General features: G+C 43.9%; 1 protein-coding gene across 2 annotated transcripts in view; it reads right to left on the minus strand.

Moving 5' to 3' along the window:
• The window catches only part of DGKI (diacylglycerol kinase iota), a 335,998-nt gene that overhangs the window by 104,173 nt on the left and 217,883 nt on the right, over positions 1-13,942 (minus strand). The window contains exon 21 of one of the 2 annotated variants that reach the window (XM_054988623.1): positions 7,146-7,208. The exons of the other annotated variant lie outside the window; for it this stretch is intronic. Within the exon in view, the coding sequence (XP_054844598.1) occupies positions 7,146-7,208 (63 nt within the window). The remainder of the gene's footprint in view (positions 1-7,145; positions 7,209-13,942) is intronic. 2 annotated transcript variants of the gene reach the window in all.

Below are 13,942 nucleotides of genomic sequence, written 5' to 3' on the forward strand. Positions count from 1 at the left end.
TGCCCACTCAGAGTGGTTTACAAAGTATGTTATTATTATCCCCACAACAAAACACCCTGTGAGGTGGGTGGGGCTGAGAGAGCTCCTAGAAGCTGTGACTGACCCAAGGTCACCCAGCTGGCTTCAAGTGGAGGAGTGGGGAATCAAACCCAGCTCTCCAGATTAAAGTCCCACGCTCTTAACCACTACACAAAACTGGCTCTCAATTTTTTTTAATACACACAAGGCAGTAGCCACTGCCAGCCTTCTTTGCTGGGAGTGGGGATGCAGATTCTGGGAATATTTGGTCCACTGGCTGAAAAATGAACCATCCTGGCTTTCAGGTATCCCTTTCCTGCCTTAAGTATTTTACCATGCTCATAGCCACAGTAGCAACAGGGAGTTGGTGGGATGGGGTGCCTGAAAACAAGTTCACTTTCTTAAAGGCTTTGTGGGCAATGAAATTCCCCTTGCTACTCCAGCATGGCAGAATGTTGAGTTGATGAAGAAGATCAAGGTTTGCTTGCCTTTCCTCCAAGCCAGAGGCTTTGGCAGTAGCAGAATTAAAAGTATTCATTTTGAAGAAATATCTGTCGGATAGGCTGTCAGGCTGTCAGCATATCTGCCATGCATCAACTGTACTGTGTTATAGTATTGTGCTGCAGTGCCTCTGAGTAGGTGCAAAGTGAAACCTGTATTCTGTCTGCTTTGTTGCTAACCACTTATCTCTCAGGCAAGGTGTTTTAGAGATGAGTTCCTGTTGAAGCCTGGGAAAATGACCTTGGACTAAACGCATAGACAGAGTAGAACTCCTTTCTCTCCCCCTCCCTTCTTCCCATGCAATGTGCGCCAAAACCTTCAATGGCCTCTTCTTCTCATTGGGGGGCGGTGGCGGCGGCAGCAGCGGAGACAGTACCCTATAATTGACCCTGCTTTACTACCTTTATGCATTCCAGCCAATTCCCCTGGCATAGTATCTTGATACTGGTATCTTTCTTGAATAAAGACATCTTTAACTCACACACTTGAGAGATGCAGTGAAGTGTTTGGGAAGTACCTGGCAAGACCTGACATTATCTTAGGTAAGGCAAAACAGTGCTCTGAGTATGATGCTGTGCACAAGAACCCTGCTAAGACATAGTCAAACTGGCAGGCGAAGGAAGGAAGGAAGGAAGGAAGGAAGGAAGGAAGGAAGGAAGGAAGGAAGGAAGGAAGGAAGGAAGGAAGGAAGGAAGGAAGGAAGGAAGGAAGGAAGGAAGGAAACTTGACTATTACCCAGAGAGGACAAAATAGCATCATTTGTGCTTGACCACACCGCAGATCAAATTCTGTGTTTACTTGGGCAATGTACATGGCAGATTTATGGGGAAGAGCATGGGCTGCCAACTGGAAAAATATGGGACCATCTGAAGGATAGAGAAATGAGTAGGTATATTGAGCAAGAAATCTCCTGGCTTTCCACAGTATTGGTTTTGAGGTAAAGTGCTGCAACAACATTTCCTGAAAGCTTTATGAGAACAAGATTAGGGAGGGGGCCAAACTCTCCATGGGAATGTACATTTTGCTCAGATCCCTGTAAAAAGGCTTTGAGATGAGAGAAAAAGGGGAAAGGTGAGAACACACCACAGCATGAAAAGACTGGAGGAGACTTTTCGACCAGGAACCTCAAAGTGCCGGAAAACAGAGATGGCAGGAAGATCAAAATCTGCCTGCCCTACTCTCCAGTCTGAATCTTTGGCAGGGCTATGCAGTTCTGCTCCCTGTCTTGGATATAATATGGCAATTGAAGACACATGGTACATGCACAACTACGACTATAAGACTCCCAGGCTGACATTTGCACTTCAGCATTGCCTAGTTAATTATCCAGATGCTGTGAAGATGTAGCCACGGTTCTATTTGCACCCTGCATTTCTGCTTTGAATGCTGTGCAAAAAAAAAGGACACAAGAAAACCCAGGATATCGGCTGAACCTGGAGCACCCATCTCACATCCAAGCAACTTTTCTGCCACAACACCAGGTTGAACCAGACAGAAGGCAACCTTTAATTACCCACCCTTATTTTCATGCCAATTATTTGCAAGTCTTGTGAACCACAACTTATCCTTCCTGTGCCTGAATGAAAACAGAAGAATCTCTGACATTTTGCAAAAATAACAGCATCGATTCTACCACCCAAATAATAACACAGTAATATGATTCAATGAGAAACCTGCCTCATTAAAAAAAAACCCAAAATTAAACTTTGGAAAATACAAAACTCCCCCAGGGCATGTTTGCAGTGACAGATTAATGAATTACCTATCTCTTGAAAAAGAAATAAACATGCAAAACTAATTAAATGCCAATGACTTTAGAACAATGGGGAGAAGTAAAACAGCAACCACAAAAGAAAAATAATTAACCTTGGTACCGAGATTTCATTGTGAGAATTTAAGGAGTGATATATCTAAAATAAGGCTTTATTTGATGACATTTTACTCATTCAAAACATAAAGAGATGCCGTCACAGGTAGCCAGCATCATATTTTCCTCTCTAGAGAAAAAAGTGTTCTAAACCACATCCTTGAGTGACTGTGGGTGCAGCCCTAGGGTTTATTCAGGCCTACTCAAAGAGGCTTACTCCCAAAAAAGTGTTTTTAGGATTGCAGTGCGAGAAATGGAACTTACAGTAGAGCCATGTGATGAAGGGGCAAGGTTATGTAAATTTCAGCACCTTTGATTCTCATTGGCCGAAGTTGCCGGTGGCAGGATGAGCTCCCACTAGTGCCCCAGTTATGTTACATTACTTTTTCTTACAGAATGGAATGGTTACCAATGATTCATGGGAGGAAATATACAGCTTTTTTCCTTGGGGACACTGCTGAATTGAGAACAAAGCTTTCCCTCCGCCCTAACATGGGGCAACCCATCCCTTACTGATAGAGATTCCACAACGGGAGTTGCATAGTTAGCAAAGAGTCCATATACCTCAGGATCCTTGCATGAGTCCTTTATCCCCATGATATCCACCTGTCATTATCACAGCCTTTTGTTAGTCTCTGGTAACAACCAATTTGTTCTGGGAGGGTTTTTTATTTAAAAATGCTTCTAAAAATTAAAATCAAACTGTTTCTCTGTTTAGTTACACTAAAACCTATTATTCTGCCAACTAGTCAAAACCAGAATCTTGTAACAGCATACAAAACACTGAAGTAATAAAATAAAACAATAAAAGCAATAAATAATAATAATGATAACATGCAATTTATATACCGCCCTTCAGGACAACTTAATGCCAGAGCAGTTTACAAAGTATGTTATTATTATCCCCACAACAATCACCCTGTGAGGTGGGTGAGGCTGAGAGAGCTCCGAGAAGCTGTGACTGACCCAAGGTCACCCAGCTGGCTTCAAGTGGAGGAGTGGGGAATCAAACCCAGCTCTCCAGATTAGAGTCTGATGCTCTTAACCACTACACCAAACTGACTCCCAGTGCAAGCCCAAAACTATATGGATCAAATATATATAACTGAACAACAAAAAAGTTTTCAGTAACCATCCCAAAGTATTTAGGGATTGATCAAAATAGACCCTGGTGCACACAGAGTTCCGCTTTGATAGTGCCATTGGCATTGCCTCATAAAGCAGCCACAAGGAAGGTTGTAACTTCATAGGTGTTGGTTCTGACCTAAAAAGCCCTAAACGGACTGGGACCAGCATACCTAAGGGACCGTCTCTCCCTGTGTGCCCCATTCAACCGGAAAATATCTACTTGTGGTCCCTGGTCCTAGGAAGGATCAGCTGGCCTCTATCAGGACCAAGGCCTTTTCGGTCCTGGCCCCAACCTGGTAGAACTCTCTGTCTGAGGAAGCTCAGGCCCACCAGGATCTTGTATCATTTAGGCGGGCCTGTAAGACAGAGATGTTCTGCCAGGCATATGGTGGAGGCTAATTTTAGTCCATCAGTGCTGAGCCTTACATCGGTCTCCCTCTATGAGGGGTTATGGAGAGTCCACTGCTGGCCACCCTGAAAAGGGGTACATTATTCTCTCTGTCCGCTACTACCTCCCCTTTTTGTATGCTGATGGGCAGGAGTGCAGGACTGCCCATCTTGGAATGGTTTTATTAATTGCTGTTTTTATGCTGTGGTTATTGTTTTTATGTTGTATTTTAATCAATGTTGTACCTTGCCCTGAGCCCGCTTGCAGGGTGGGCAGGTTAAAAATGTAATAAATAAATAAACACCCAGGAAAATATAAGAAGAGCCCAATTGATTCAGGCCAAGATTCCATCTAATTCAGCATCCTTTTATCCTACCTTTCACCCTCCATCCCAAAAGGAGCTTGTTTACAAAAACAATCACAAAATAACACAATGAGAAAACAATAACATTTTTTAAAATTAAGTGAAAATCATCATTGCTTAGAAACAATTATAACAACTCCATGCCCAGTGTGAACAAGCAGAGGATGAAGGCAGTCGCTCTGAACTTGCTAACAATCCCCCACCCCCTTTAGTGGTGCTCAGAGACACAGTAATCCTTTTCATAGTCAATTCCTTTTCAAGTTGTGGCAAATGTGAAAAAGGTAATTTTTATGTTAGCCGAATGTTTACAAATATCAGCATGCAAGAATTCTTTCTTTAGGGTATATAAAATGCATAAATTCAATGACAAGCCAACCTAGAGTTGCAAGGTCCCTTTGGTGGGAGAGGGACCCAGCACTTACCTTCTTGGAGTCCTTGTGCATGATGCTTCTGGAATGGCGCAACAATGTCACTCCCAAAAGTGACATCATCACACAGGCCCCATGAGTGCTCCCACGCTTCACTCCAGGCTGATTTGGGTCCCAAAACAGGCCAAATCAGCCCAGCGTGAAGCCTGGAAGCACTCCTGTGGCCTGCGCAATTATGTCACTCCTGGGAGTGATGTCATTGCACCACGCCAGGGGCGTGCCCTGGGATGCCCATTCCTGTGCCTTTTCCCCTGCCAGCCAGGTGAGTGGTGGCAAGAGGAGGAGACTGGGAGTGGGGGACCCCCCCCCCGCCCCCATCAGGAGAATGGCAACCCTAAGCCAACCAGAAATCTCCAACATAATACTGGAGAAAGTCACATCAGTTAAGCATATAAAACTCTGCCGACAGCGTGCAGCCTTCATTACTCCTCAAAGTCAAGATTGTTTATGTAAAATGACTTCAGCCCAGGATATATCAGGGTTATCTGCTGAGCCTTACATTCTGCAGAACCTCCTCTTCACTCCAACAGGATTTTGGAAACAACACACATCACCAAGCCAAAGAAGAACATTTGAATCTCCAAGCAACTAACATCCCAAATCCAATTTCCTTAGTGCCCCTTGGGTTTGTGCTTTAATTTATCAGACATGCTAATTGCCAGCTGTAATGCAGCTGACTGATTAATCTTTTCTTTTCAGATCCAAAAATACAGAGTTTCTTGGACTAACAAATTAAGAAAGGTCTTTTTGTAAAGATTGCCATTTATTTCATGCCTTGATGTGACATCTAAAATTAACTGGAATACTGAAAATATCAGAGAAACTGGGCAGAGAGGACAAGTTCTAGAAATCAGTTCCAGGAACAGCCTTACTATGAATTAACATGACACTATCACTTACAGTGGCCAGTTTCAAGGGAATAGCGAGACACTAGTTTTCTACTCCCCCAAACCACCCCATTTCCCCCCAGAAGAATGAGTTCCAGATGGCATCATTCTGGTATTTAGTCTTAAATGTAAAATGTTTTAACAAATATTGCTACTGACTTGTGGCAATTCGATCAAAGGATTTCCAAGGCAAGTGAGGAGAGGAGGTGCTTTGCCATTGCCTTCCTCTGAAGAGAAACTCCGGTATTCCTTGGAGGTCTCCTATCCAAGTAGTGATCCTGTTTAGCTTCTGAGATCTGACAAGATGGAGCTACATGCCACCTTCCCATCCTAATCTGTGATATTAGATGGCTTAAGGCTAGCTGACCATGAACCAGTCACATTCAGAAAACAGTTTTCCTTCCCCTGCTTTTATTCAGAATAAATCGTTATCAGGCAGGGGACCAACATGAGATTGAAGTTATCATATGATAATTACAGTCACATGGAAGAAGTGGCTTATGCTCACATGAGTGAAGAAGACAGTAAAAGCCACACCACACAAGCTTGCTATTTTACTTCCTACCTGGATAAAGTGTGTTGTCAGGTAACCAGTTCTGTTCTGAAAAACTAGTCACATCCAAATTGTAGCAGGCTATCCATAGCCAAGGTGATGTAAGGGTGTGAGTGTCATACTAGGACTGGAAACACTTGGGTTCAAGTCCCCTTTGGTCTAATCGCTTCCACAGCCTAAACTACATTATAGAGCTTTTGTGAGGATAAACGGAAGTGGCAAGGATAATGTATATCACCCTGATCACTTCGGAGGGAGGGTAAGTTAAAACTGTGATAGATAAATTCCACTCTGGCTCTGTCCGTGATTCACCAGAATATTTTGCTCTTGTCCAGTCCTTAACTAAACAGATTCCACCCTGGTTCCACTGGCATGGAATCTACTCAAGGGCATGACTCTAATACTGCATGACCCCTGCTCATTCAAAACCAAGAGATTGGTTACTGCATTGTCAGGCATGCTCAATATCAGGACTAGAGATGGGCACGAACTGAAATACAAACCAAAATTAAGCACAAACCAGGCCGGTTTGTGGTTCGCAAAGCAGCGGTTTGTCAGATCCCATTTCTGACAAACCGCCATGAACTTTAGGCTGGTTCATTTGGTTCGTTTTTTTGGTTCGTCACTGCAGACAGCCTGGTGCCAATCAATCAGTTTCCTAGGCAACAGGGGAAGGACTTCCTGCAGACCTTCTGCTGACCTGGAAGTGAACTTCTGCTGGCCCGGAAGTGACCTTCTGCTGACTCAGAAGTGATGATTTTCTGACCTGGATGTGATGTTTTCATGAACCAAACGAACCGGTTCACGAACCAGGGGCAGGTTCATAAAAGTTCATGGTTCATGAAATTTGACAAACCATGAACCACATGGTTCGTTTTTTTTCCAGTTAATGCCCATCTCTAATCAGGACGCATGGTGGCTTAGGAGTTAGCACATGCAAGGTGAGATGATGTAGAACTAAGGGGAACAGGGTTTGAAAAAGAAGGGAAAGAAGAGACAAGTGTTACTCACATGGTGAAGGAATCAGGGGGAGCTGAGACTCTCCTGAGGTCAGTAGAATGCACTTTATGGATACTACAGGCAGCAGGAAATGAGCAGCCGGGAGAGGGTCAGCACAACAGCGTAGACAGACAAGGAAAAAGCCCAGAAAGAGAGAGGGGGAAAAAAAGACATACAACATTTAAACAGAAACAAAAGGAAAACATCCCACAAAAGGCTAAATGGAGATGGAGGCTTTGCTCCAGGGCTGCACAGTCATCAACAGAAAAGCCAATGAGAGATCAGCAAGCACAATGAATGAAAATGGTCTCTGGTTCAGTGACATGGTGGAACTCTGGTAAGAAAATAGAGAGAGGACAGTGGCAAACTTAAATGGATTAAATGGGCTTCCAGAAATGCCTGGAGTTTGACTACTAGCACTGGCAGAACCTGGAAACAGTGAAAGCTTGGAAGTAAACACTCTACAGAGAAAGGAAAGCTACAAGTCTTTACCCCAAAACTACAACCAACCATCTCCACATCAACAAAGCACACTAGCTACCATTGCACATGCCCTCTGTCTCCCTCGCAAGCCCATTCAATTGTCTCCTCCCAACATGAATCTTCCCTGCTTTTTCCACCTGTTCCTTCATCAACTATTCAGCATTTTGGATATTTGCAGCTACAGATGTAAGTTTTCTGGACAACCAAGAACAGTTTCCTGCAAACAGAATGTCCACCAAGGAGCTTAAAAGGAAGATGCTACTATCTTAAAAGGAAGCAGCCAGTGCTAATTTTAACCATGGCTGCAGAAAGTTGGCCATCCCAGACGCACCACCAATAGGCAGCCATGACCCCAAAGGGTATAGGACACTGGGAGGCCTCTCAGCTCCTTTGTGCCCAGTAACATAGTTGGATGCATAAAGAGATCTAGAATCTTTAGAAAAGCCCAAATCATTTCGGATCTTTCCAGTTCCATGGACTCTGAAATGCATTTGACAAGAATGTCCCTCACCAATTCACTGGTTTTACTGTGCAAACTCAAAATTCAGGACCCTTATTACTTGCAATACTATTGTAATACCCTGCAGCACCAACGGAAGACCAAAAGAGATCCTACAGATACAGCAACGTAATCCTCTTACGCAAAAATACTCTTAGAAGTGGGCTGTTCATTTCATACCACAGATCACAAAACATATTAAACATACGTAAATTATATGAAAAAGTCAATACAAATTTTAAAGAATAGCAAAACACCATTGAAGGAGTTCTCTAGAAACACTAGATAATCCTTAAAATGCTTTGAAAGTTATTTTGTTATGCCCAAAGCTGAGCCCAGAAAATGTTTTGAAAGAACTTGATGAAGTTTCGTCTCTGACACGAAGAACATCTGCCCCAGTTAGTTGCTGGGTCAGAGATCTTGGGGAGGTCTTGGGGTTCTCTAGCTTGAGTTACTTGGACAAGCATAAGAATGCTTTCCATATTTCATAAATTTCATATTTATATATTTAGTTGTAATGCTCCATCTCATCATAGATAAGGTTTTCCAATGTGACTTGAAAGCAGCTAGACATCCACACAGCCTTGGTTCCGACACTCCCCATAACCTACAAGGTGGAGAACAAAATTTGTCCCGTATTCAGAAACAGATCCAGTGGAAAACTGGGTGTTAACTTTATAGTGCTTTTCTCTTCAAAGTGACATTCAGACGATTACATATCAGACCTGGTTCTCCATGTTGCCAGCACTGCAGTATTGTCACTATCAAGCCAATCTTCGTTTCTTTCATATATCATCGGTTTTTCTGTTAGAGATTTTGGAGTTGGCATTTAGCTGGCAATTTTGTTAATGATGCACAAGGCACAGTGAGCTACAGTTCATTCTTCTAAAGCAAATTGACTCCCCTAGATTAACTTTCAGTAAAACTGCCACCAGATCTAACAGGCATGACTCAGAAGACAAATGGACAAAAGATAAGAGCCATAAAAAAACACGGCATCTCTGGGGTCACATCTTTATCTTCTATAACCCTCCTTTATCTGGATATGAACAATATTGGCATTGCACAGTTCTGCCACTTAACACACCTTCCCCAGGAGTTGTTATTTTCCTTGTTGGCTCTGCAAGAATCACCCATCATTTTTATATATACAAGTAAGCAGAGTTTTGCCTTGTGCAAGAATAAATAGGATACTGGCAAGAAAAGATAATGTAGCTCTTCATACTTTCAGTCTAAATTTTTAACAATTAGGACCCTTGCACAAGTTGTTTCTCCTTTCTTCAGTGCATGGCCCCACATTGGGTTGGATCCAAATTAAATTAACAATTTCCAATGAACCCCTCACTTTGCTACTTTAGACCACCACCCCATGCCATTCCTCAGGGTCCCATATTCCCCAGGAGAAGCATTTTGTGGAAATCAGTGACCTGCAGTGTGAGGTCCCACGGCGGGGGTGGGGGAAATCCCCAGCTCCCACCCTCCATCCCCCACCATCATTCATGTGGCTGGCAAGGGGAAAGGGTGGGGGAATAGGCCTCCCAGGTGCGCTCCCAGGGCGGCATGAAAACTTCACTCCTAGAAGTGACATCATCATATCGCCCTGGGAGCACATGCTTTGCAGGTGCCCAAATCAGCCTGCTGCAATGCACGGCAGCACTCCCAGGCCCTGTGCAATTACATCACTTCCCAGAAGTGACAGCATCGCGTTGCCCCGGGAGCGCTCCCACACTTTGCATTCAGACATCACAAGAGGTGAGTGCCAGGTCTCTCCCTCCTGCTGAGGTGGGGGGGGGGATGGTGGTGGTAAAGGGACCTGTCAACCCTAATGGGATGGGAAAATGTAGTCTGGATCAAATCCATTGTACACAAATCTGATTGTTGCGCATATGCCAGGATTCCACCCAGGGCCAGCCCAACATAATAGACTATATAGGGCAGCAACGTTACAAAGGCTCCAAGCTAATCAGGAAATCCTTCACATACCTGCACCCTTGAGACATTAGCAAGATCTGAGATGCGGTGACAATTAGTGTCCCTGACTTTGCCCATTTGACTTCGCCCTTTCTCTTGCAGCAAACTCATGGAGGAAATTACATTTTTAAGAGAGGTTATCAAAAAAACTATCCTATTTTTCCTCCAAAGTGTGTGGATAACTGGTGCTCTGGTGCCCTTTCCAGTCTGGTTTCAGGCCCAGCTATGGGACAGAGATGGCTCTGGTGGCTTTAGCTGATGGCCTCTGTCTGAATGTAGACAAAGGCCATGCTTCTTTGTTGCTCCTCCTGGATCGATCTGCAGCCTTTGTCACAGTAGATCATGCTATCCTGTTGAGGCATTTGGAGGCAGAAGTTGGTATCAAGGGTATGTGCCTTGGACTGGTTTAAATTATTCCTCATGGAACGAACTCAAACAATTGCTATTGGAGACCAACTATGTTCCATGTGGGAATTATCTTGTGGGGTTCTGCAAGGTGCCACCTTATCCCCATTGCTATTCAATCTCTATGTAAAGCCTTCAGGAAAAATCATTTGGAGCTATGGAATTGGATATTATCAATATGCAGATGACTCCCAGTTCTATATCTCCTACTAGATAGTTCCACATCTTGTAGTATGTCATGTCAATTCTATTTCTTTGAGGAGTGCCTTAATAAATTATGCATTATTCCCATCCATGTGTAAGTTAGCGGGGTCAAGAGTTGTGGCACATAAGCCACTGTGAAAAGCGCATACAGCTCCTTGAAAGCAGGTGCTACCCATTTTTTGCAACTTCAGGGAATGCTCCACATAAGCAATCCCTTGTTTAAGATATTCTTTGACATCAAAGATAATGGGACAGTTCCTACTAATGAAGAGCCCCCAGTTCTGGAATAACAAAGCTTTCCTACCACTTGGAAGAATCTTCCACTTCTTACATCTTCTTACATACAGAAAGTTTGCTGGTTCACTGAATATATACATATGTAACATGGACAGCTTTTTGCCGATTTTAAAATATCCTGCAAATATTATTCCATATTTTTTGGAGTTTAAACAAATTTGCTTTAGCCATGTTTGAATGCTTTTCACATTAACATCCTAGAAAGATTTTGACAGATGAACTTCAGAGGAAAGTTTGCAGAAGAAAAAACATTTTAAGCAAATATTGGAGATGACAGAAAATTATTTTCAAATTCATACAAGTTATGGACACTGGCTATCATGACTTTCATCTCACATTCTGTTCCACAGAGACAAAACTCAGTCTGGTCCATAAATCATTTAAGTAGCAGTATTTGGACTTCTGCTAATTGAGTTCACAAATCTATGGCTTGAATTGCCTCACTTTACTGATTTGGGATCAGTCCCCTGAGCGAGCACTAATATTAAAATTTATGTACACATCCTTCTAGCAATATTCTTGTTTAAATTGGACAAGCTTAATGTCACTCTATACTCAGGGCACTTGCTGCCTGGTGTGTCTCTCCCCCCCCCCCGGCAACTGGCAGGAGACATCTTCTGAGTGGGAGGACCTTCACTGTTGATGTCATGAAGTCACTGGTGACATGCTGACATCACTAGATGATGCACTGACATCATTCCCTATTTTCCTGGAAGTGACATCAGCACATCACCAGGGACACTCTGATATTTCACAAAAACTCTATGGTTTTACCATACAATCTTTGAGAAATGCCAGAACATCCCTTGTCACTTCTGGTTTAAACTGGAAGTGACTCAGCACTTCAGCATGTCACCAGCACACCAGGCCTTTTCCCCAGTTCTCCCAATGGTACCCAAGGAATCACCAGGCATTAAAGAGAATTGCCAGGTGGTCTCCCACTATAGCAGAAGGTCAGGCATCCCTATTTATTCAGAACAGATGGGATGATCTGCCCCTCATAAGGTTTCTAATGTAGGAGCACATCCAGATGCCAGTCTCCAACTTGAATTCATGGATTTAATTCATGGATTTAACTAGAGAATCCAAAGGCAGGGAGGTGGGACAGACAAGAAAACTGTTTGATGCAGGGACTCAGCAAACACCAGGTAAATTCCATCTTTTACCACATCAGTAAGAAAGTAGATCAGGGTCCCCAGCCTTTTTGAACCTGTGAGCACCTTTGGAATTTTAAGAGGGCATGGTGAGTCCCACCCCAAAATCACAGCCACAGGAGGTGAAGCCAAACACAGTATCTCCCTCCTTGCTGGCTTTTTCAGAGGAGCCATCATCCAGCCACTGGGAAGACAAGCTGGGGGGGGGGCTTCTTCTTCTAAACACTGATCTGCTCTCATCCATGAACTCTAAGACTAGAGCAAAACTCCCTCTGCTTTGCCCAAGAAGCTCATGGCAATAGTCATTCAAGCCTGAAAGGGGAATGGAACCACACATTAGGTAAGAAAATTCTGGGTGTTTACTAGTCTTCCTGACTTTGCAGCTGCTGTGACTGGTATTTCAGCCCTGGAAAACATTTTCATTTGAATGAGGGCAGCCAATAGCAAGCCCTGCCTTACCACGCCTCCACCCACTTTCTGAAAAGCTGGGTGGGTACTAGGGGAAGTAGTGATGGCTACTAGGGATCCCAGGGTGCCCACCGGTGGCAGGCAATCTGCTGGCAGTTTACCTGCTTGCCTCATTTTGAGCTGCCCGGAGATCACCCATCACTAGCAGGCACCCCAAGAACATGCACGGCACATGCACTCCAAGAGGATGCAACAGGGTCTCTTCCAGAAGTGATGTCATTGTGCCAGCAGTAAGAGTGCTCCTGTTCTTCATTGTTTTGGGGCTGTTTTTGATCCCAATGGGCCAATTCTCAAAGAATCGGCTTTGCGCGGAGCACAGGAGTGCTCCCACAGCCAGCATGATGACATCACTTCAGGAAGAGAAGAAAAAAGATAAGTGCTGGGTTCCCCACTCCCACCCCTGCTGGGAGGGTAAGAGGACCTGGCAACCCTAATGGACACTTACAGTAAATATTGAGAGTGAAGGCCAGAGTGAGAGGAAGAAAGGTGAGTGGATATATCTATGTAGATATAAAGGAAACACACTATTGGAAGAGGAGGATCCAGAGCTGTCTCTCTCCTCAGGTTTCAGAGGAGGACAAACCAAAGAGTTAGAAAGATAGAGAGGTCAGGGCACTCTGTTTACTGTTTACTATTGTTTATTGCTCTGACTGTCCTTTAATATGCAGATTGCTATTCTCAGGATTTCCTCCTCCTGATTTCCTCCCTCCCTCTCCTTCTCTTCCTGGCTTTGTTCCAGGCAACACCTCTCTCCTTTCTCCTCCCTCCATCTTGGCAGCATGGATGCGAGCCTTGTCCTGCCATTCATGTCCATCCTTAGACTAGATAAGTAGTTAGGCGCTCTCTCTCCACCTTTCCTATCAGAGTATGGAACTCCTGCAATAAAGAACAACTATTTCTTTTCTAAATATAAACCAAGTGTATGCTTTTTTTAATTTTCACTCCTGCACACACACCAACCAGCAGAACAAGCTCAGCCACCTATAATCACACTCCCTATACCACACGACAGACTCTGCTAACGGCTAGAGATGGGCATGAACAGCAATGTGAACAAAAAAAAGCCACAAACAGCCCAATCTGCTGTTCACGAACAAGCTGTTCATGAGGCCCCATTCTAAATTAATAGGCTTGTTGCAAGCCTCGTTCATTGCTGTTCGTCAAGCCAGACAGTTTGGCACCTGCAATCAATTCCCTTGGCAACTTAGGCAGGGATTGTCTGAACTCTGTCTGAGCTCCTGCTGTTGCCCTGGAAACCCCAATCTAAGCCCAATTTAGCTTGATAGGCAGGTCTTCCTTTCAAGTGTGGAGCTCCAAATTTGTTACAA

Source organism: Eublepharis macularius, chromosome 9 (genome assembly GCF_028583425.1).
Source record: "Eublepharis macularius isolate TG4126 chromosome 9, MPM_Emac_v1.0, whole genome shotgun sequence".
In the NCBI taxonomy this organism is placed as follows: Eukaryota; Metazoa; Chordata; class Lepidosauria; order Squamata; family Eublepharidae; genus Eublepharis; species Eublepharis macularius.